General features: G+C 50.9%; 1 protein-coding gene across 7 annotated transcripts in view; it reads left to right on the top strand.

Moving 5' to 3' along the window:
• BANP (BTG3 associated nuclear protein) overlaps positions 1-24515 on the top strand; it is a 69283-nt gene that overhangs the window by 17858 nt on the left and 26910 nt on the right. For 4 of the 7 annotated variants that reach the window (XM_070388575.1, XM_070388574.1, XM_070388577.1 and 1 more), the window contains exons 2-6: positions 399-537; positions 4095-4186; positions 6477-6676; positions 17709-17825; positions 19056-19231. In XM_070388575.1, coding sequence (XP_070244676.1) covers positions 399-537; positions 4095-4186; positions 6477-6676; positions 17709-17825; positions 19056-19231 — 724 coding nt within the window. The remainder of the gene's footprint in view (positions 1-398; positions 538-4094; positions 4187-6476; positions 6677-17708; positions 17826-19055; positions 19232-24515) is intronic. The other 3 variants (XM_070388579.1, XM_070388578.1, XM_070388580.1) reach the window with 1 other exon arrangement.

Raw genomic sequence — 24515 nt, 5'->3', positions numbered from 1 at the left:
ACCCTTGTTGGAAGGGTCTGCCTGGGTAGCATCTGGAGGTATGATTGCCATGATTTTGGGAGTGTGGTGTGTGTAGTGGAGCTGAGAGCTGGTAGGGGCACGTGAGGGACAGGACGTGTTCTGTGGGCAGGAAGGGGGCCTGGGGACAGCTGGCTGGGGGGTGACGCATTGAGGTGTCTTAGGAAGGTGACTTGCGGGGGGTGTGGGAAGGGACTGGCAGGGTGGGGGCTTGTCTAGTAACAAGGGACATTTTGATGGTTTGAGGCAAGAAGAGCCTCATACTGGACATGTCCACAGGCTCCTGGTGAACCTGTGGACACAGAACATGGCCTCAGTTTCCATCATTTCAAGATCACGGTTGTTCATCTCCCTCTCGGCCGTCTTGCTCTTGTTTCTAGGTGGCAGGAACACCGTCCTACACGAGTCTGATTCCGGCTCATCCACCGGCCACTCTGCTCGCGTCCTGGATGATGTCAGAACAGGACCTGGCCGACGTGGTGCAGATCGCCGTTGAGGAGCTGAGTCCTGGCCACCCAGGTACAGAGTTGGGGGCAGTTTGGGGGAAAAACCCAAAGGATCTTCTGTAAGTTTCCCTTCCTTCCCTTCAGTAAAGCAAGAGAAACATCAGGGCATGCTCAGAGCACGTGAGCACGTGAGCCAGTCAGCCCCATGCCCGTCCACCTGGTCCCTCAGCAACCCCCAGCCCACCCCTGTGCCCCGGCCGTCCAGCCCCGGCTGCCCTGGCCCCCCAAGCCCCTGTGGTCTTGTCTGTGCCTCTTCCTCAGCTGCAGACCATCTGCTGCGTGTGTGGACACCTTCGAGGTGTTCCGTGCACGCGGCTCCTGCCTTCCTCTGCTTCTTCCCTGGGAACGGCGTTCACGTGGTTTGCACTGGTTTTCTTCCGTGTACACCCTGCAGTACTGGTCTTGCTGTGTATCGTGGCAGATATTAATATTTTTGTAGGGTAAGTTCCCAGAAGCAGAGCTGCTGTGTTTATTCAGAGTTTTGATAAGACGTTGACGGACGTTCCAGAAGCACTACCCGGTTATTCTGAGAGATGACTTTTTCCTGCACTTTTGCCAGTGCTGGTAATCTTCCTTAGTTGGAATCTTAACTAGATACTAGACACTTTATAAGGGGAACTCTAGATTTCACTTTATGAGACACTTTGTCAGCACTTTTATTTTGTAAAAAGGTTTCTTAGTAAGTGTTCTTTTTTTCCATAAAGTTTTATGTGTTTAATATGTCTGTTAAGTTTAAAATCATAAGCATACATAATTAAATCACAAAAATTGTTTTGGTTGCCTGTTTATTCTTCGTGGAATTGTTTAGTCATTAAGTCACGTCCAACTTTTTTGTTAGTCCGTGGATTATAGCCTGTCAGGCTCCTCTGTCTATGGGTTTTCCAGGCAAGAATACTGGAGTGGGTTGCCATTTCCTTCTCCAGGGGATCTTCCCGACCTAGGGCTCAAACCCGAGTCTCTGGCATTGGTAGGCACATTCTTTACCACTGAGCCACCTGGGAAGCCCTCTTTGTGGAATAGTAGTATCGAAATGCTGACTCTTTTCCCCACAGAAAAGAGGATTTTCAGAAATCTCGAAGTGTGATGATGTCTATCTTACATGATCTCTTAGTTGGGAAATTAGTTATGTAAGGACAATGGGCAGCACATGAATTTTAGGCTTGAACAAGCAATCGTGAAGAGATGGGCATACCCCTTCAGAAATGCGCCTCTTTAGTCAGTTTTCTGGGTGATGGACAGGGAGGCCTGGCGTGCTGCGATTCATGGGGTCACAAAGAGTCAGACACGACTGAGCGACTGAACTGAGTCAGTTTTTTTTCCTAATGTTGCTTCTGAATTGTTTATAAGAAGTACTGTCACCTGGTAACTGAAACAGTCAAAAACTTGGCAGATCCTTGAGCAAAGTCAGGGTGTCTGAAGTTAGCTGTTAACCCCAGATTTCTCTGTAAAAAGTGAACCAGTTTGTTTGGAGAGAGAACGTGCAGCCTTGACCTCATTTAGTGCCACTCCTCATATACCAGTGAACTGAAAACACAGCAGTGCTGTCACCAGGCATCACAGTTTTAAAAACAGTTGCTCACATTTTGTTGGGTAGACAATTTCTTTAGAAAGCACTCACACTGCAATACAATAATAAAAGAAAAATGGTCCAATTATATAAATTTTAAGTGTTTTTAGAAACTACTAAAATTTTATCAGTTTACTTGCCAAGTAAATTCTCCCTCCGTTTAAAAAAAATTTTTTTTTCTCCCTCTGTAGATTTCAGTCCAGAGAAGGATTAGAGGTGTCATTTTTGATCCTGGTTTTGTTCCATGTAGCTTCCTTAAATGGCTGCGAACTACAGCTCATGGCTGTGTAATGGGTACCTACTGTGTGCAGGGAGGGCTCTCTGAGGACAGGGGACCCGCCGTCTCTGACCCCAGGGACCCCCCCACACCAGCAGGCACTGTGCTGTACTCCCACATTTACATCTGGAGGGAGTTTAAGATTGAGATTTTTTTTTTTTCATCTCTAAAATGTAAACTTTGTAAAATTTAAGAATACAGTCAAGCAACTAGAAGAAATAGAAGTTTCCCATAATTCTAGCAAGAGAACTGCTTTTGAGTTTTTGGCATATGCCATTTTTTCTTGATTTCCTGTTGAAATCAACATGCTCAGTTAGGTTCCTGTGACTTCGTGTGTACCCACCCCATAGCCACAGTCTATTTGCCTGTTTGCATACATAGACTCGATGGCAACCTTTGTTGGGTCTGCCATTCCAGGTGACCGTGATGGCTTTAAAATGAACATTGAGTTTTTTTGTTTAATTTTAAAAGAAGTGCATGCAGAATTATAAAACTCAAGGACAAAGAAGAGGATGAACTAGGGGCCCCACGGCTCATAGACAGTGTAACCAAGTGTGTGCCCCTGTTGCCACCGCAGGCTTGTCTCCTTGTCCTCACGTGCTTTGCTGCCCCCAGCTCGTCACCTTGAGGTGCTTCACGCTGCCAAGGGAGAGGAGACCAGCTGTGTCCCTGGTCAAGTCACTTGACTTCTCTGGACTTGATGTCAGCAAATTAAAAGGATTGGATTAGTGGTTGCCAGAGCCTCTTCATCCTCCCAGTCCTGTTTTAATCACCAGCTTCCAGTGGGAGTAAGCAGGCTTCAATGAAGGTTTAAGAACCTGTGTTGCTACCACAACACGTTAACTTAATTAAGTGGGAGCTTGTTCCTGCATATCTTACGGAGGCGTGTGAGGTGTGAATGCGCAATATATGGCGCCAGCCCTCTGGCTAGCAGGTTGCTTCTGGCCTCGCTGGCCTGTGGCTGGTCTCTGTCAGGTAGGGCTTTAGGTGTAACTTCGCCTCTGGAGAGCAGCTCAGTGCTCTCGCCTGGGACTCCTGAAGGATTCCTGCTAGTGTCTCAGGTCTGTTCAGTGTCTTTAGAGTTTTGAGACAAATCACCTGGCAAGTACAGATGTAAAGACATCAGGATTGGGACCATATTGTGTCAGCCCTGATCCTGGGCCAAGTGACTTATCAGTGGAGAAGTCGTGAAGCCCCCCTGGAAGGTGCTGGTGGGAGACCTCCATTTCAGACACACTTCGTGGGGGTGGCTTTCCCTGAAACTTAATGTGTTAAATTTGAGACTACTTTGATGACCAACACTTGAGAAGATGTAGTGTTCTGAGAGTGGTTTTGCTTTTGGAATAGGTGGCTGGCTGACAAGACCTTATTTTAAAGTTGGGAAGAAATCGTTATTAGCAATTGGTTTCTGTCGCAAAGGGTGGCTGGACAGAGCCTTGAGTAAGAAGCCTGCAGTCTCAGTGTTAGTATCAACTCATTGGCACATTAGGGAGATAATTTATCCAATATCTCAGTTTTTCTTGAGATTAAGGAGAGATCCTATTTTCTGCCTGACTGATAATTTTAAGTTAAATCTGTAAATAATAAAATATGAAACAGGTTGTGCTAATTCTCATTTAACCTTAGGTGACACCTTTATGTTTAAGGTGTTGGAATGGTTTACTGTCTTAACATGAAACAGCTGTTAAACCTTTAGTATTGAAGTGCTTTTGTCTCTGATTTTCAGTTGTATTGGAGAATCATGTAGTGACAGACGAAGATGAACCAGCTTTGAAACGCCAGCGACTGGAGATCAATTGCCAGGACCCTTCTATAAAGGTGAAAATATTAATATATATGGTTTTTTATATCTGACATGTTGCTGCCGTAACATTATCACAATTTGGGGTGAGGAGGAGCTTAAATCAATACCAATGTACTTTCTCACAGTTCTGGAAGTCAGAAGTCTGAAATCAGGGTTTCCCCAGGGCTGAACTCCCTTCAGAAGCTCCGAGGGAGGGTCCCTCCTGCCTCTTCCAGCTCCTGGGGGGCCCCCAGGCATCTGTGGGCTTGAGGCCGCGTCCCTCCAGTCTCTGCCTCCATCTTCACGTCATCTCCTCCATGTCTCCGTCTCTTTTCTGTCTCTTACAAGGACAGGGCCACCCTCACCTAGGATGACCTCATCTTACCTTGATTACGTCTGCCAAGATCCTGTTTCCAAGGAAGGCCTCATTTACAGGTCCTGGGGCTGAGGACGTGTACATATTGTTTCTCTGAGTCACTGTTCAATCCCCCACAAGGCGCGTACAGCCATGAATGTTTCCCCTTGAAGACTCACAGTATTTAACCAGGATTGTGGCCTCTTCTACACAGACCCATGGACCTCGCACGCTCGGAGGGAACACACACCATTCCCCCAGTGATGAAGCACTTGTGTGCCTGTTGTTTAGGGCACCTAAATTCTGTGGTTTGCTAGATGGGGCCTTGGATACCACTGGCTCAGTCAGTGGGCGATCGCTGTTTCTTGGCTTTATTTGTTGGGTCTGCTGTTTGCAGAGCCGCAGAGATGAACATCAGCTCCTGTGGGAAGTTAGGACTGTAGTGCAGAGGAAAACCAAAGGAGCTTTTAGTTGATTTATACACTATCGTGTTTGTTTCTGCTGTACAGCAAAGTGTGCATATACATCCGCTTCTTTTAGATTCTTTTTCCATCAGCTCATTATGGAGTACTGAGTAAAGTTCCCGGTGCTGTACAGCTGTATTCTCTGTTTACCTGGGCCTTCTGTGTAGAAACGTCTGGCTCATCTTGTTAACGTGGAGCAGCAGCATGAACTTAACCTTGTGGGTAAAGACACATCCAGTTAAATTTCTATTTCAGATAAGTGTATAGAGGACCACTGGTTCAGTAACCCTACATTATATAGTTAAAAATAAAATGCAGTTAGAGTTTCATCACAGAAGAGGCTTGTGTGGTGAATAGCATAGCAGTCAGACGTGGATAAGGTCAAGTGAAAGCGGTCCTGCCGTGTCCCTGGCCTGTGAGCAGGGCCTTGGGCCACAGCTGGAACCTGCCATACATGTCCTGGGAAAAGTGTGCTCACCAGGTTGCCAGAGCCCTGCAAAAGGGATAGATTTGGATGATTTTTGGTTAATATCATTTGTATCTAGGAGACTTATTTAAAAGTGCTATTCTCTGCCTTTCTTTGTTTTATTGATTTGTGAAGTTGTGTTACTGGTATGTAATAACTGATGTTCATCCAAACTCCAGGCAGAATCATTTCTAATTCAGAATTAAGATGATGAAGTTTTACTGTTTAGAGAACTGGGGAGCCGCATGGTTGATGTCTTCAAATTATAAAAAATAGTGGGGTCATTAGTGATTTGACCTCAGGACTTCAGCTACCGGTGAGTGGTTGTCATGATGCTTACATCAGAGGAGCCTCGGACACTGCCTCTCTGCTGAACTGAGCCATCACGGGCTGGCTCCCGCCTGGCAGCCTTGTCCCGTGTCAGCTGTGAGGCCAGCAGGGGCGCAGCCACCTCCCTCTGTGTCCCCTGTTGACCCACGGCAGGAGTGGCCGCTGGGGGAGGGGGCAGCTCCCCACCGGGTGTTTGAGCCGGACCTTGGTCCCAGGTGGGGACTTGGGCAACGGAGGTGGGAGGTGCGACGGCTCTTCTAACGGCCACTAGGTGGCAGCTGTGCCGCTTCCACACGCGGGAGCCTCAGCACCACACCTCACCTTGGGTGGGTGTCCTGGGAGCAGGCAGGTTTCTGGGCTCTTTTGATGTTGGGCGTAATCTGTTTTCATAGAAGCATTTGACTAGTTTTATGTGTAGGTTTACTGATTAATAAAGTCAACGTCGTAAAGCTCACTTAGGTTCTGTGTTCTGTGGATCTTAGTGTAACTGAGAGTTGCAGCTGCTCAGAGCAGAGTCAGTCACGCTGTGAGTGGACAGGGTCCAGCTTGTTTCCTGAGACGCTGCTGCTCACAACTAGAGCTGGAGTGCCGGGCTCGTCCTGTGGGGACAGATGCAGCCGAGTGTGGGAGAGAGCTGCTTGGTATTCTTGGAACTGTCTGCTTGGACTTCCAGAGGCCCTTCCTGAAGCTCTTCTGTTTTTCTCTTGCAGTCATTCCTGTATTCCATTAATCAGACAATCTGCTTGCGATTGGATAGCATTGAAGCCAAGCTGCAGGCTCTGGAGGCCACGTGTAAATCCTTAGAAGAGAAGCTGGACCTGGTCACCAACAAGCAGCACAGCCCCATCCAGGTGCCCATGGTGGCTGGCTCACCCCTCGGCGCCACCCAGACCTGCAACAAAGTGCGATGGTGAGAGCCCCCTCCCCAGGCTGCGCCCTCGGCACGCAGGGTGGGACAGTAGTCAGGCCCGGACGAGACATGGCCTTTTCCGGGCAGCTGGGCCGTCCTCACAGCCTCTTCGTGGCATGAGGTGGGCATCTCTGCTTTGGAACTGGCCTGCCGGGGCTTTGAAGCTGGATGTGTGTTTCTTCTCTTTTCCTGTTCCATCTGGCTAGTCTTGAGAGATTCTTTTTCTTCAGAGGTAGCTTTTTATAAATTTCACTCAAGTATCAGATTTTCCACTCAAGCCTGTAGTTTTTATTGTGCCTCTTGGTTTTCTTCTCTGTTTAGAGCCTAACTGTAGTGGGATGTGCAGTAGTTCAGGTACTGTTTGAATCAGAGATTCGGGAGCGTGTGGGCCAATGTGGGGGTGTCCCTGCCTTTGACCGGAGTGCCTGTGCTTGGTCCCGGGCACCATCAGGTTCCGTGGAGACGAGTGGAAGCCCGGGCCGGGGTGGCTGCATCCGTCCGTCCTGCTGGCGTTTCTGTCCTTTCCCATGAGGGGCTGTGGAGAAGTCTCATGGAGGTGGTGGTGACACCTGTCTGTGCTTGATGAGAGCTGGGACCTTTACCAAGGGTCTCTGGGCCAACTGCTGCCTCCTGCTGAGTGTGGAGGAGGCAGGGGGCCGCTGCTTAGGAGTGGGGGCCCCAGCCAGGCTCTGCCTTGTCTGCGGGTCCCCCATCTGCCCCCTGGGGAAGGGGCAGTGCTTTTGGGGGCACGTGGGATCGGGGAGGGCGTTCATGGACAGGCCAGCGTCCATTGTCTGCCTGTTGGTTTGCCTGGGGTGGCTGTGGACGACACCTGCAGTGTGGGCCCTTGTAACTCTCAGAAGTGTCACAGTGTGCTGGGGACACTGCATGGCCCCCACACCTGCTCTCCAGCCAGGGTTGGGGAGGCCCCAGGGGTCTCTGTCCCCAGAGGAAGGCCAGGTGGTCTGTGCTGTTTCACCCAGCGTTTATACCGTGTCCTGACGGTCAGCCGTGTCTTTTCTCCCGTGGACACTTGGTGGAGCGTGTTTTCTCTGCAGAGAGACTCAGACTTGCCAGGACCAGTGCCGTTTTTAAAGAAAAATTTTTTGTAATGACCTCTTACCCTAAGATGTAATGTCTAGAAAATAGAACTCATAATTAAAAAAAACTAAAGGATGGTAGTGTATAGCGTATAATAATGTAACACATGTCATAATACGTAAAAGGCTGGGGGCTATGTCAGGAGGCCATGGATAGGCCCACGTCAGAGCTGATGACCGGGAGGCTGTCACCCTGGTACTGGGATGCCAGTTGGTGGTGGAATATTACAGAAGGAGTGGTTCCTGTTAAAGTGACAAGTAAAACAATGTACAATTCTTTCTAGACTCAAATGATAGTAAAATTTCTGGAAAATTCACATTATGTTAAAATTATACAGAAATATTTTGTGTGTGAGTGTAGAACGCTGTGAGTCTGGGCTCAGCGAGTTAGAAGCCGGATTCTCACTCTGAACGTCTGGGACGTTTGCAGTGGGTGAGAGGTGGTGTTAGGGAGGCTTCTCGTGCCTCACAGGCTGTCAGCCCTTCGGTCTCTGCCCCTAGACCTGGGGGAGTCTCTCAGGCCCCCCTCAAGGACAGCTGCTCTGAGAGCTGAGGCGAGAGTGAAGGCAAGCTTCCTGCCCTGAATGAGGACAGCCTGGAGGCTTGTCTCTTTGTCACCATGTGGGGAAAGCTGTCCCTGGCGGCAGGGACACGATGTTCAGGCTCCCCGTCTGTGGTCTGTGCCGTCCCGTGGGGCAGGGGATGGGGACGAGTCTGCGGGGTTGCAGGTGCCACTGCGGCTGTGTGTGGACCCCGAGGCTGCTGGTTTGGGCTGCCCTGGTATCTGCCATGGGTGACACGGGGGTGGCGGGGCATGTCGTACAGTTGTGCTGAGTTGTGCTCGGCGTCCACGCTGCCCATCCTGGAAAGGAGGACTGCCCACCCTGGCCCCTCCCACAGGCCAGTGAAGGACCACCGTGGCCACGCCCGCCGGACTCAGGGGAGGCATTTCCAGGCTGCAGGGAGCCCCTTCTCTCCCCAGCGTTCCAGGAGACCCGCTAGCAGCCTTCCTGGGCAGAACCTCCCATGCTTTGCTCTGCGGGGAGGAGCTTTGATCGTGCAGAGGCCTGTGAGCTGTTCTCTGTGTGCATTCACAAATAGCACAAGAGTAAAGTTTCCTCATGTGGACTCAGATGTATAATCTAGTTCACACAACTCAGCTTTTCTAGTTTTAAAGAATCATATCCTCCTATTATCATATTATTAAATATACTTATTGGCAGGTTTATTAATATCATTAATGAAACCATTACTTATACCTATTAATGTGAGATTAACGGAAGAAAAGGTCATTTCTCTGTTTTCTTAGGTATAGTTTAAAATAGATTGCATATGAATGATTTTTAAAAGAAGATGTTAAATCTGGCACTTCCTTCCATGTAAGTTCTAAAAAGGAAAGAAAAAAAAACTGCCAGTAGTTGAAAGCTGTTAACAAGAAAATTTGGGGAGAAGTAAAGGACAAGAGTTTAATCCTAGTACATCAATGAAAAAGAATATACTTAAGTTAGAAAGTGACTAATTTATAAACACATGAGTAAATGAGAAACGTATGTCTTAATTGTGGGTGGTAGAGCGCAGAGAAGGAAGTCTCCAAAAACAATTAAAAATTGTTTAATGTTCTGAGTAATGAAGTACTTCTCCAAGTACTCTGGGCCTCAGATATTTAAAATAAAAGAAGTATGTAAATCCTGGATTATTTTATATCCAGATCGTGTATTTTAAAAAATAACTGACGTTTCCTTAGGCCCCTCGGCGTGGTGGAGAGTGTGGCTGGGCAGTTCACCGTCTTCCAGGACAAGCAAGGACCACCCTGAGGAGTTGGGAGCAGGACTCTGGGTGGTGGGTGAGAAGGCGTCCAGTGCAGTTGAGCCAGCCCGTCCTCCTCGAGAGGCACGTAGGGCCCAGAGCAGCCCCAGCCCACTCGCCTGTGGGTTGCTTCTAATGAAAGTGGGCCCAGACTAGACTTTGCTATCAGCTCTGAGAAGTTTTTTTTTATTCTCTTGGGTCCCCAGAGCATAGAAGCCAGTGGACTGCTGCCAACTCAGTTGGCATTTTTAGATTCAGATTTTTCAGATTCTATACCTGAATGAGATTCTTTAAATAAATTCAAGAGAAAAGAAGACAAAGAAAACCTTTTTCTTTGATGCTCAAGCTTAATTGTAAGAAACACACCTGTGAAGTTACCTGGGTGGTGTGTCATCCAGCGGTGCTGTTCTGCTAGGGAGAAGGAAAGTGGCCTTGAATTCTCAGGTGGGTGCGTTTTTCCTTTCTTGTGAGTGTACCACACTTTGGGATTTACTCATCGTGATTCTAGGCATAGCAGTGTGAGGCTCTAACACTGAAGCCATGTTGCGCTGGCACTGGAAGTGGCGGACCTGAGGCTTCCTTTGCTGAGCTGCGTGACTCAGTATGTGACAGCTTGTCCGTCCTTCATGCGTTGCCGTGAGCATTTCAAGATTGGCCTCCGTTGTGCTATGAGGCCTGGAGGGATCAAGTGTGTGTTCAAGGATGTTTATGTGGACTAGTGTAAAACACCCTTTCTGCACTTGTTTGAAGCCAAACGTTGGGCTTCCTCTGTGGCTCAGATGGTAAAGAATCTGCCAGCAATACAGAAGACCCATATTTGATCCCTGGGTCTGGAAGATCCCCTGGAGAAGGGAATGGCTGCCCATCCAATATTCTTGCCTGGAGAATCTCATGGACAGAGGAGCCTGATGGACTGTATAGTCCATGAGAGTTGCAAAGAGTTGGGCACAACCGAGTGACTTTGACTTGATGCCAGACACAGCCAGTTGAAGGATGTGCAGTAGTTAGGACTGAGCTGAGCCTGGGGTGCAGGCCCATTTAGGGTGCTGTCCTGGTGGGTGCCCACTGAGGGGCCAGCATGAGTGCCCCTGTGCAGTGCGGAACCCAGGGAGCAGTCCCTGGTGCCCAGCGAGGTCCTGTGGAGCCAGACTTCTCGAGAGCGACTCAAAGCCAGCTGGTTTGTGCTGGTTTGTTTTTTTGAACTGAACATACTGATTAACTAGAAAAATGCTTGTGTTTCCTTTAAAAGCAATCAACTTTTATTCTTTATTTTTTAATATACAAACGGTTTACTTATGTTTTTTGAGATGTAATGGACATATACCAGGTTTTTATTTTTAAAAGCTTAAGCATTTCTTATAAAGCTTTAATGTGTTCCTATAGTTTTTAAACATTTGTAATGAATCAGAGGTTTCTTTGCATACTCAAAACTAAAAATAGAAGTGTTTTTTTTTGTTGTTTTTTTTTTGCCATACTGCGTGGGTTGCAGGATCTTAGTTCCCGATCAGGGATTGAACTGGATGAGTGATTATTTTGAGTTGTAAAAGGATCAGTGTCAGCAGAGTGTAATGTAGATGAGAGGGAGGCAAACAGTGTTCCAAATGTTTTTCAGTATTCTGCCGTAACTCCCCCCATCACAGATGACAAAGTTGGGCATCGTCGTGTGAGCGGAAATAATGCCTGACTGGACTGCCTCACCCGGGTGCTGACCACGATAATCAATCGACAGTCTATAATAGGAAGAGAGGAAATCTTATCTGAACCAAACTGAGGACTAGCCCAGAAGACAGCCTCTCAGATTACTCTGAGGAACTGCTCTGAAGAAGAAAAGCACAGTTTTAAATCTTATCAGAGCAGAGAGCATCAGACAAGTCAGGGATTCGCTCCTTCAAGGTTTCAGAGCAGCAGACCAGCATGCACACACACTCTGGCACTTAGGGGAGGAGGGAAGGCAGGCTTATCCTGGAAGGAGACCAGCACTGGTGTCTGGGGAGGAAGACCTCTCGTCTTCAACACAGGTGTTCTCTACTGGCCGTCAGGGTGCCCTTTTATGAAGAATTAAAGCAGGCTGCTGCTGCTAAGTCGCTTCAGTTGTGTCCGACTGTATGCCTCCATAGATGGCAGCCCACCAGGCTCCTCTGTCCTTGGGATTCTCCAGGCAAGAGTACTGGAGTGGGTTGCCATTGCCTTCTCCAAGGCATGCACGCATGCTAAGTCGCTTCAGTCGTGTCCGACTCTGTGTGACCGCATGGACCAGCAGCCCACCAGACTCCTCTGTCCTCTTGTCTTCTCTAGGCAAGAGTACTGGAGTGGGTTGCCATTTCCTTCTCCAATTAAGGCAGGCGGTGGGCCACAGACAGGCTGTTTTGTTAGTCACAGTGACTCAGGTATAGGCCAGAATGATTCCCACAGCTGAGTGTGTGAGCGTTGCTTTCACCCCAGGTCGAGGGCGGCAGGTCCCGGTGACCCTTGGTGCCGAGTGTGGTTTCGGTCCTGAAGGTAGGGGATGGGGTTTGAGGTAGACACCGCAGCCTGGCCTCCCCAGGCCTATGTGGTGAGAACTCTCTGGAGGACTCGGCCTTTGGACACTGAAGTTACCTAGCTTGTCTGTGGGAGGTTTGAAGCTTCTGCCCAGACGGCAGTGCCCTCGGCCTGTGTGGAGGCACAGTTGTGGACACTCAAGCACAGCCTCCTGTCCTGGGACTCAGCCCCACCCTAGAGCATCTGCTGTGGATAGCAGCTGAACTCCTCTCCCGGGTGTTTGCTTGGAGAACGCATGGTCAGGGCCTGCCTACTTTCTCCTTGCTCCCTGGAGACTGGAAATAAGGGGCGACTGTGCTGCTCACATAGACCTGATCTTCCCAGGAACCCCGTTCTAGGAGCCTAAGGAACGCTGGTGGGTTTAACCCCTGACCGCCAACCCCAGCCATGCCCATGGCTGCTTGTCCACTGATGGCGGCCAGTATCCATTCAAACAGTGGTCACTTGGTGGGACTGACGAGTTGTTTTAGGACAGCAGCTCAGGACCTTCTGACCTGCTTGCAAAGCAGTGTCCTGACACTGAGGGAAAGTTGGGGGCCACTTTGTAAGTGTAATTGGAAAATGCTTGCCAGTACACCTCTGAAAGCTGAAGACATTTGGTTTCAAATCCATCAAAACAAAGTGATTAAAATCCCCAGTATTGCAAGGTGAGTGGTAGCAGTCATTGAAATAGGATTATTTCTCTTCTCCACCAGCAAGTGGCAAAGGACATGAGAGATTCTCGGTTTTGAATCCAGGCTCCATTGCCTATGAGTGGTGAGACCTCAGGCAGGTTCTACCCTTTTTAAACATCAATTTCTTCAACAGTAAAGGGGAATAAAAATCATAAGGGAGGGTTGCTATGAGGGGTAACCCGGGAGGCGAGAAGTCACTAGTATTAATGCTCGTCGTTCTGCGAGCGTCCAGCGTCAGCCAGCCTCGCGCTTGCTGAGGCGCCAGCTCAGGAAGCAGGCTGCCCTGAGTGAGGGCGGCGTCCTGGCCTGTGCCGCAGGCCTTGTGTCTCTGGACGCCTGCTCTGTTCTTGTCACCGTGCAGACCAGCTGCACGAGCCTGGGAACACCACCGGGATCTGAGGCTGCTCCTCGACCACACAGGACTGCCGGTATCCTGGGCATCCTCTGAGCGCTGGGATACGACACTGAACAGAGCAGACGCACAGCACAGAGGCTGTGGGGGAGGCCCAGGCGGCCGCAGCAGGACCAGCGCTGCTGTGCTTGGTGTTGTGTGAAACCTGCGCACCCATCCGAGTCACCCAGAGAAGTTGTTAAAAAAACAAGAATCTGAGGTTCAGGGAGTTGTGGGGTACAGATCCGGCTCACAGACTTTGGTCAGGAAGGTTGGCTCTGCTGCTCAAGGACTTGGACTCGAACCTGACTTTACCACTGAGTAACCGTGTGGCCGTGGACTGGATGTCTGCCTCTCTGTGCAGGGAAGGTACTGCAGTGCCTGCTGCCCATCAAGGGTGAGGGTGGGGCCTCCTTTCAGGCGGGGTTCTGGGCCACTCCTACCCATGGGGAGCAGCCCTCCTGTGAATGCCCTGAAGAGCAGTGGGGGTCCTGCACTCACAGTCACTCTCCGGCAGGGTGGCGGCCCTCCGTCACATGCTGTGGGATGAATGAGAGTATACTTAGGCAAGAGTACTCAACTAGTAACTAGCGTAATCTTAAAACTGGGTGAGAATGTCCAGCTTGCAAATTAGCCTAATCTTAGAATTAAAACAATCAGGGTGGTCTCTGGGTCTAGCCATTTCCCACTTGGTTAAGTTTTCATTTAACAGGAACTTTAAAAGAAGACATACAGTTCTAGGTAAAGATGTAGTAATGGTTTAAGACTGTGAGGGAATGAATTGAACACGTAAAGCTTTAAAACCAGAATAACCCAGGGGTAGATAAATTGATCAATGAAACTGACTTGAGAGCCCAGAGTTAGACCAACACAAACATGCCAGCTAGATTTTGACAAAGCTGCATAAGCAGTTTGATGGAGGAAGGACAGCTTTTTGAATAAATGGTATTGGAGCAGTTGGCGTCCACGGGAAAGATGAAAGAAATGTACCTTGGTGGAAACCTCACCTTGAAAAAAAATTAATTCAGAGTGGATTACAGCTTTCAAGGTAAAATGTAAAGCTCCAGAATTTTGGGATAAAGACAGGAGAAAACCTTTGAGACCTAGGGCTAGGCAGGGAACTTTTGAGACTTCATACCAAAAGAACCATCCATGAAAAAAAGAAGATAAATTAGATGTGATCAAGATTAAAAGTTTATGTTCCATGAAGGACCTGTTGGGAGCTGAAAAGACAGGCTACCGATTAGGAGAAGCTATTTTTAAACCACGCATCTGATAAAAAATTAGTGGAATGTCCAGGGTAAAGACCTCTCGAAACTCAACAGTGAAAAGCCAGCCAATCCAGTTGGACAGTTGGGCAAAAAGCAGAAACCGGCATCTCACTAGAGAGGAGGTGTGGATGGTGAGTAAGCACATGGAGAGCCACTGAGCAGCGTCAGCCAGCAGGGAAACGTGGCGAGGAGACCGCAGAGCTCCCCAGGGACCCTCCCGACGCCAGCGAGTGTGGCGCCCCTGGGCCTCCCACCGCCGCTGTGGGCGGGTGGACGGGGCCACCACTCTGCTGCAGGGCAGCGGTGGGGGGGGTGTTCCTCCAAGCTAACCTGTCCTCACCATGTGGCCCAGCAAGCACATCCTCGGGCACTTAGCCCAGAGAAGTGGAAACTTAGGTTCACACAGAACCTCCACACAAGTGTCCATGGCAACTTTATGTGTAATAACCAAAGCCCACAGACACCCCGAGAGCCCCTGTCTGGGTGAAAGGTTGAACAAGCGTGCGTGCCCCAGGCATACACTCGGGCCCAGGCTTACGCCCTACATGGCATTGGCTGACACAGCCATGGGGGTGGCCAGGCACGTGTGCGTGCAGTCTGTGGGGCAGGAGGACGGGGAGGGGGTTCATCTCCAGCAGGGACTCCGCAGGCAGGAGCTGTTTGGCCTCTCCAAGACCAGGGAAAGCCTGAACTTCTTTTACAGATCTCTCCTGATCAGGGCAGGCCCACCCAGGATGATCTGTTCCTTGATTATTTAATGCCAATAAGCTGGGCCTTTGAATCAGCTCTCAGCCCCCTTCCCATTAGCCCCCAGGTTGTGTCTGGCTTGGTCCCTGGGGCTGTGACTGCGCCTCGGCAGGATGCTCACGTGCAGTGACACTTGCTGCTCAGGATAGCTACTGCCTCCTCCTTGGTGTCATGTGGGTGTTGCATAGCTTCTGAACCCAGAGTGTTATTTTGTACGGTTTGAGGCTGACATAACTCCATTAGTGGAAAGGGTATATTGTCCGGCACGTTAATGCTGATATTTAAGAGCAGACTGATTCATTGCTTTCTTAAGTGTTTCCGTTATAATCCAAATACAGTCATCCTTAAAAAAAATCCCATGAATAAGCTTTAGACAGTCACATTTTACATCGTCCCTTTTGCTTTTTTGGACTTTCATTCCCATTTCATTTGCTTCACAAAATTTTATCCTGTGAACCAGGTTGTTACACGCCTTAGTAACGGAAATACAGATAGAACTTGAAGCTGAAAATTGTATTTCTTGTAACCATAAGGCCTGAAGGTTTTTTTTTTTAATTTTAATCTCTTCTGGATTGAGAACTCTCTCTAGTTATTAGTTCGCAGTTGAGGAAAACCATGCAAATTACTACTAGTTTACAACTAACTCTTAACAATGCAGTATTGTGAATGTACCCCCCCTACCCACCCCCCTCCCGCCCCGAGATGGATGGGGCTTTAGTGTGAGTTACTTCCTGAATCTCTGGCTGGCTTGAGTGATCCATCACTTAAAATGAAGCAGGGCTCAGCGCTTCTGTTTCTGTCTTCAGGTTTGACAGCTCTGAGTCCTGAGAAGCTTTGTGTAGGTCAGGGTGTGGGGGTGGAGGCTCCTCACCGCCTCCCCCGCGTGCCAGTGGCCTCGGCAGCCCATCACTGCAGGTTATGTGCAGCTCTGGGCGCTGAAACCGGCAGTCGTGGTTTCACGTGCGCTTCGTGGAAGGCAGGTGGTGAGGAGGGACCCCCGCAGGGCACCTCCTATCTCACGTCTGGGTGGACGGGGCTCCTTGGTGTGGTTGAGGGGAGGCTTTGTGAAAGTGAGCAACCACGTTGGCCAGAGGTGCTGTCCCAGGGGTCATCTTTAGGACGTCGTACCTTCTGGAAGGAGGGCCTCAGGGAGTTGAGTCACTGAGGGCCCTGCACACCTACGGAGCCAGGTGCCCCCTGGGCTGGCTTTGCTCCAGCTTGAAGTGGTTGCCTCAGACCAGCGTTCTCTCCACCTTGAGGTCCTGTGGGAAGCAGAGGCCCGTTTAGTCAGCGACTCTACCAGACATTGGTGTGAACCCGTTTTAACCTGTTGTTTGTGGCTTACCTCTCAGCCCGTGAAAGGGCTCACACGCCACTGGGGTGAGGGGATGAATGTCTCTGTGTGGGGACCTGGGTGACACCAGCCTTCTGGGAACACACTTGGGAAAATACCGTCTCCTGTTTTGACACGAGTCGCTGAGGCCATCACATAGGAGCCCATACATGTCACCTCAGTACCTGGACACCTGTGATGCGGACCTGTGGGTGGGTTGTCAGGGCCTGGGGGGTTACCTCCGGTGTCACTGACAATTGAGTAGAATAACTAAGAAGATGATAATGGCTGTGAGTGGAATGCAGTGACTGTGTTTTTATTTTAGGAGAACACCCCATGGTCCTATGATTCACTGTGTCAAATGGCAGGAAATGGTACCATTTGTGCTTCTGATTTTGGGGGTGTTGACAGTGTGTGGCTGGGATGGGGGGGTGGGGTTCTCATGGGTGCTTTTGGGTATGTGAGTGCTCCGCCTGTAAAAACAGGGTCTTCCCAGCGCTGATTTTTGGGGGGTGAGGTCTAGGGATGACGTTCTTCCTGGGTGACATAGCTGTGCATCCCAACCACCTGTTCTTTCTGCACAAGGCGTGCCGAGGATTGGAGGTCTCAGGAGCAAGAAGTCTCGATGACTGTGTCTCCCACATGTTTAAACACACATTTCCCCCGAGAAACAGCCCCTGTCAGGGCACAGTTCTTTGAGCATGATTTTCTTCAAAGCACAGCCTCCGGCCTTGGGCTGTGGGTCCTGCACTGGCCTGGCAGAACCCAGCGGTCAGTGCTGTGCAGTCACCCCCGGCCCCTGCCTCAAAGGTTTGCCCCTTTGCGCACAGCACTCTCACCTGGCAAGGGACCGAAAGCCTAGGTTTCAGAAGGGAATTCCCTGACTGTCGAGTGACAGCTGTGACACCCATCTCTTCTCCGTAAAGATGTGAACATTCCTAAGCCACTTCTCCTGCCGGTACCAACAAGGAGCAGGCTTAGACTCTGTCAAGAAGCCCCCCACTGCCCCAGCTGGCCCTCTGCCGGTGTTGCTCATGTACGTCGGGGGGCCCTGTTGGGCCTCCCCTGCTCGGAGCAGGGCAGGGACGTTGACTGTTGATGACTCTGCTCTCACCATGAACGCTGTTGTGTTAAGGTCTTCTTTTCTCTGTGATTCTTTTGTTCCCTAGCGTCGTCCCCCAGACTACAGTAATTCTCAACAGTGATCGGCAGAACGCCGTTGTAGCCAAGATGGAAGACCCCCTGAGCGGCAGGGCACCGGAGCCCCTGGAAAATGTCATTAGCAAGTCAGTAGCACGACCCCCACCTCTCACCACCACCGCCGGGCCCCGGGGACAGGGCGGCGTCCGGGTCGCTCGTGTCGTCGGGCCCTGTGTGCTCACTGTGGTCCGCGCACCCTGTCCTCTCACCTCACTCCCATTTGTCTGTCTGTCTGTCCGAGCATGTCGGGTCGGCGGACACCCCGTCTCATTGGCAAAGTGGTGGAGGCATTTAGAGGTGGTGCCTTCTCCACTCCTTTCTCTCTGGAGACGCTTCGGCTGTAACCTGAAGCTGAGGCGAGGGTGCGTGGCGGGCATCTTTGCCCCTCAGGTACGGGCCCCCCCTCCCCGTGGCGTTGGCCCCGCCACGCTGCTTCCCAGCGAGTCTCTCAGGCCCTCCTGCAGCAGTCCTGCTTCTTCCTTGTGGCCCAGGCCCCCAGGAGCCTGGCCAAGGGAGGTGGGTGCAGACACGGGGCCAAGGCCACGGAGCAGGCAGCCCATGAGACGGGCCTGGCGAGGGTGGCGGTCATGGCAGGTTGGGAGCATTTAGTGAGGTCCAGCCCTGGGATGGACCCCCTTCCCCGGGATGGAGCCCCCTCGAGCAGGGACATCCCACTGCTTCCCCTCTCTGGGTGCAGCAGTCTCTTAAAGGAAGTCGAAGGGTCACGTGTCTCCAGATAAATTTTTTTTTTATTTTGAGCACGTTTTGGAGCTGTGGTGGTCTGGTTTCCTGGTGGTGTCTCACTGTTCCGTATCAGGGTCCCTTGTGGTGGTGAGAGGGTCCCCCAGGAGGCTCTTGACTGGCTTTGTTAGCCCACTCGAGCAGCTTCTGTCAGCGGGAGACCGTTGGGAGCGAGAGCTGCATCCTCCCGGGACGTCTTGTTCAGAATGTCCCGGGACGGAGCAGTTTGAGGCTGTCATCTGAGTCTGTAGACGCTTTCCAAGAAGTCGCTGTGACCCGGACGGCAGTGCTGTGCAGGGTGCCCTCTGTGACGGGAGGCCGTGTGCTCGGCCTCGAGTCACAGCCTGTTGTGATTTCACTTCCTTAAAACGTTTCGAGTTTCGTGCAGTTTCTTGGAGCCGCAGACTGCTTCCTGCTGTTAACGTGAGCAGAAAGAGCTGCGGGAAGGCTGGTGGCTCGGTGCGCGTGCCGGGGTACGTCTCTCCGAGGCGTGCGGGGGAGCGTGCGTGCGGAACTGTCTCCACGTGCTGCCGTGCTTCTCTCACCACGCTGCTGGTGTCTCTGTTTCCGCGCAGCGCGGTGCCCGGGCGTCGGCAAAACACCATCGTGGTGAAGGTGCCAGGTCAGGAGGACAGCCACAACGAGGATGGAGAGAGCGGGTCCGAGGCCAGCGACTCCGTCTCCAACTGTGGGCAGTCAGGAAGCCAGAACATCGGCAATAACGTCACCCTCATCACCCTGAACTCGGAAGGTGCGTCCTCTCCACACGTGAGGTAACGGGTGTGCAGTGGCCCTTGAACAGCTGGAGCCGCAGGGCCCTTGAACGGGCTGGAGCCGCAGGGCCTGCGACACACGGACTGTTCACTCGTGACCACGGAGGGGGATGACTGGCAGTGATGTGTGAATTTCTGACCAGATGGAGAGTGAAATCCCCACAGGGCTCAGGTTTTTTCCCCCATTGTTTAGAAAAGTAATATATATTTATTGCTTTTGAAAGATGATAAAATATAAAAATGACGAAGTGAGAATAACTGGAAACATTTCTGGTCCAGAGAGCTCTATAAATCACATACTCTATTTACCATCCTGTAACTTGCTTCTCCCCACTGCATGGTAGGAATCTCTCCATGTTAATACTGATTTACAAAATCGTTTTCAGTCAGTTTCACTAGCTGAATCTGGTTCTGGTGATGGGCAGTTGTGACTTGATAGCTGGCGATCGGCTCACTTGTCTGACCACAGCTCTGTCCTTTGTCTCTGATGAGGGTCAGGGTTCCATTCAGAGGGACTGCGTGTCCAGGTTGAGGCCGTGCTGGGGGCTGTGCCGCCCCTGCCCAATGTGATGTAGGGGGACCGTCCTCTCTCCTGTGGGGTCTGGGGTCCACTCTCAACCTGGCCCTGGGTCTGGGAGGTGGCCTGGCTTGTGCTCCAGAGAGTTCCTGCCTCCTGGCAGCTCTGTCCTGCTCTCGAAGGTTGAGTTAACGTTTCCCAAACAGGCCTTACGACAGCGCCTGGAAAGAAAGATGTGATTACTCGGCAGACGTAGCATCGTGTCACCAAGTTCTCAAGCTTGTAGTTTGTTAACTAGGGAGGGCTGGTGGGGTGTTTCTGCTCCTCTGTCCAAGTTGTTGATTTTTTCCTAAAAGTGTAGATTTTTCTACGGACAAAGATTGTCTCTTTTGAAAGACTTGTTACCACATTAAAATGTTGAAAACAAAGTTCTTTTCAACTCTAACACAAGTTGCAGGATTGAGATGTCAGAGTGGGCACAGGGAAAAGCTTTCCATTCCATGAAACCGACCATCTTAAAGCAGACGTGCTGGCAGGCTTTAGTCTGTTCACAGCATGCACAGCACCACTGTCTGAGTCCAGGGTGTTTTCCCCAGAGAGACCCCAGGGCAGGACCCCTTGCCCGGTCCCCCATCCCTCGGCCTCTGACCGGCTTCCTGCTGGTCGTGCAGGTTGCTGGTCGTGCAGGTTTCACCTGAGGGAAGCAGTAGCGCCCTCCTGTGGCCTGCACGAATGCTTCATTCTTCTTTCTGGCCGGGTGACGGCCCATCATGGAGACACGTGCTGTTTGTCCATCACTCATCGATGGACACCGGGGCTGTGCCCACTTTCTGAGTGTCGTGAGCAGTGCTGTTTTGCACGTCTGTGTGCAGGGTTCTGTGTGTGTTTTCATTTTTCTGGGGCTGATACCTGGGAGTGGAGTCGCTGGGTCAGGGGCACTAGTCTCTGGCTCATTAGGTGTGAGGAAGAGAGGTGCTCCTGACTTCATCCTGGTGGAAAGCGAATGAAAATTACACTTGGCAACAGTTACAGAGAAAGTTCTTATTCTTCATCCATGTGGGTTTTGGGTAAATAACCTCCCTAGATCTGGCTACTTACTTTAGACCTAATTTGTTTGGTTTAATGGCATCAGCTCCAAACATGACATGGGGTCAGTTGGGGGAGTCTGGGATTATCATAAAAACAGATGTTGTCTATTATTAATGTGGTATGATTAATGTGAAATATATTTCAGTGGGGGAAGCTACAGACTGAGTCAGATGTGAATGTACATAAAGGAATCACAGTTTGAGCTTCTTAGTATTAACATCTATAGGGAAAAAGTACAGGTTTTCTAGGGGTCTGAGTAGGAGGTTACCCCTGTTCTCCGGAAGGTCCCCCCGCAGTTCCAGCGTCCTGAGTGTTGGGTTGAGTGTCCTCAGTTAGCCTGGGGTTTGTGAAGATGGAGCAGAGATGGCGCATGCACCTAAGTGGCTGCTGTGCACGAGGACGCAGGGAGAGGAGCTAACGTGAGGACGAGTCCTGTGGAGCTGCCACAGGCTGTCTGGTCAACATCCCGAGCGATTCGGATGCTCTGAGCGGGGGATTAGCTGTTTCCCTGACACACCCTCCCTGGACTGACCCGCCAGGCCTGGGGAGTGCCTATCGGAGAAGTGGCATTAGCTCGTAGGCACTGAGGGGCCAGAGTCCTCTTCCTTCTGATAAGAGCCCAGGGCTGCACTGGACACATGCTCTGATCTTCTTACCAGAGTACTTCTGTGCCTCACTGCAGAGAACCACGGATTTTCAGAATGGTTATTTCTTAGAAATCCCACATGGTCTGCGTGGGTTGGCATGCCGTGCTGTTCCCTGATAGATCTGGAGGTGTCAGGGGTTTACTGTGTCTTAATTTGGCACTTTGGGCTGCCACAGCACCGGCTCCATTTGAATCAGAGGGAAGTGCTAGCTGGGAGAGGGGCGGTGAGCCGTAGGCTTACTCCTTAGCTCCTGCCCTCCACCCCGCCCCTGGCAGAGAGAGGTCGTAGTTCACTCCTGTCTTTGGTTAAGTACTGACAGTATGTGTACAGGTTTTGGTCTCTTAGTTCAGCGACTAAGCTGGTGAGCTGAGTTGAGGAAACAGACTAGCCAGCATGGACTGAAAATGGGATCTCTTCATTAATGAAGGGATTTCATTAGATTCTTAATGACGAGTTTTAATTCTTTCTGTTTATGCATTTGATAATTCTTACAGAGCTGGACTGATCCTGCATATAAGATATTTGGAACTTGCTTTCAGTAGAGAAGTACCTTAATGAAAACTGAATTATTGTCAGAAATCAGCCTGTGCATGTCGCAAAGCCCCAAGTCAGTGAAATGATTTTATGCACCTTCCTGGGGTATGCTGGGGCAGGGTTGTGGCAGGGAAGTGGAGCCTGGAAGGAGCAGGTGGTTCGGGAGCCTTGAAGAAAGGTGTAATACCTTCACTCAGAAGGACTCGGGTTGGCATAGGATACGAAGGGTAGTATGTGGTTGTGCTGGGAGGCAGCCCATGAAGCAGATTCTGGAAACCTCTCTGAGCCCCTTCCCAGGCCCCTCGGTACCCCCACAGCCTACATGTCACACGCAGAGAAATTCACGAGCAGCTGGGGCAGCCTGTCTGAAAGCCTGGTGGAAGTGCAGCCCAGCACCCACTCATGACACAGGGTGTCCTCTGAGGCTGGCCTGGAGAGGCTAGAGGCCTGCCTTGAGGACCTGACCTCCCGTGACCTTCCTCAGCTCCTGCATGGTCACCCATGCACCCCAAAGCCTGTAGTGAATGGGGAAGGTTGCCCTCTCTCAGCTTGTTCACCATCCTTTAACTGGAGACTGAAATGTGTCCCCAGTCCCCTTTTGTGGCTGCAGAGATTTGAGCCAGTCATCAGTGAGGGTTGAGGGGGACTGGAGCCCAGGGTATCTGGGGGACCTTTCCGTCCATCACAGCCACTTGGACAGGACTTAGAGGCTTCTGGGACCCCATGGGTGAGCCCCTGGCATATTTGGAGAGAGTTCGGGTGATGGGCTGGGTTTGGCTGGGAGATGGCATCTGGAGTGGTTGGTGGCCTCCCAGCCTGCATGAGGCATGGGCAGGGTGTGCAGGTCACAGTCCATGGATTCGGGGGTTGCCCTTTGCTTTGGAGGCGGGGTGACGCCTCGTGGGGCATTTTCTCAGAGTCCCTGAGTTGCAGTAATGCATGTGAAGTCCTGGCTTGCAGGAGGCACAGGTTAGAGACCATCCTGTCCACCCTACATGATCAGCTTTGCACTTGAAGAAGAGGGATGCAGGGGTGCACACTCCTCGGTCCAGGGACAGCCGGGCAGCTTGGAGTCACGTCTCCCTGGTGTTGGCTGACGTGTCGGGGTGTGTGCCACCAGCTCAGGAGGTGGGCCTTTGTATTCACATGATGTACACATGTGTATGCGTGTATATACACATGTATGTGTGCACGTCAGCGGGTGGGGAGGTGGGGACACAGCTGGCTGCTTTCTCTGCTTCGGCTCGACACCCTTGAGAATGCAGTCATCCTCTTTAATTCATTGCTTTCTCCTCATTTCATTTTCCTGGAACTAAAATAGAGCCTCGAAACACATATTTGTATTCTGAGCTATTTGAGTGGTTAGAAAGTTCAAGTTACTGGCTGAAGGGTTTTCTTCAAATAGGTTTTTCAGAAGTGTCAGTTAATTTAATTAAAGATTTAAATGATTGGAGTAGAAAGCAAGTTTATTTTTCTTAAAATCCAACTGGTAGTTTTTAAATAGAGCTACTAGAATCTATTGTTTCAGCTGCCAAAACTGGACCAAGCTATTTTAGCAAAATAAATATATTCTTTTTGAATTGTCAAAAGGCAGATTTCTCAAATATTTATGTGGGCAGGTGCTCCATCTTATTTTACATTTAAAAGGCACGGTTCATTGTCACTGTCAGGCTAGGCTCTGGCCCCCGTGTCGGGCCAGAGGTGAGACAGGGCTGTGTCGACAGTTGTGACCGGTGCCCCGGGTGAGGACAGAGCATCTGGGCCAGGGAACGTGGAGGGTGCTGTGTCCTCTATTCGTGTAGGAGCTTGAAGTGACGTCTTTCATCCTCCAGAGTGTGCTGGTAACTGCCCTGCGGCCCATGTGCCACCTCCGGGGCTGGGGCCACGTGTCAGCAGGGAGCTGGGTAAGGAAACAGCCCTCGTGGGTCCAGGATTTGTCCTCGCGGCCTCGCGCCTGTGCTCACGGTGGCTGTTTGGTCACTTCCTTGCCGTGTTCTCCCATGCTCGAGTCTGCCACAGGGTTCCCAGAGCTCATCTGTGAAGCCTGGGTAGTTTCCATCAGGCAGCATGATGGGTGCTTACTGTTTACATAGAAAACCAGGATTAGTTTTGGTTTGGAAACTTGTTCATCCACTGGACATGGTGTTTTGCCTTCCTGAGAATTCAGTTTCATAGATGAGATCACTTCCTCGTTTCTCCTTCTCAGATCAGCTGGACAGTGTCTGCCTCTTGCCCTCTGTGTCCTGTGTCTCTGTGTGTGGAGGATAGCGTGGTGTGGCCCCGGCCTGTTTCCTCCGTCATCACTGGAGCCTGGTGGCTCCTGGTGGGTGGCGTCTGGAAGAATGGCAGCAGGGCCAGGTCCAGGGCTTGGACAGGTGGGCGCTCCTAGCACCGGCCCGGGGCACCAGAGGACCTCTCGCTGAGGGCTTTCGGCACCGGTTCCCTCCCTTCCCCAGCCTCTGGTCTGCGGGTCCA

The sequence above is a fragment of the Bos mutus genome, chromosome 18, assembly GCF_027580195.1.
Source record: "Bos mutus isolate GX-2022 chromosome 18, NWIPB_WYAK_1.1, whole genome shotgun sequence".
Classification (NCBI taxonomy): Eukaryota; Metazoa; Chordata; class Mammalia; order Artiodactyla; family Bovidae; genus Bos; species Bos mutus.
The sequence above is the reverse complement of the archived record's forward strand: the minus strand, read 5'-3'. Positions and strand labels throughout refer to the sequence as shown.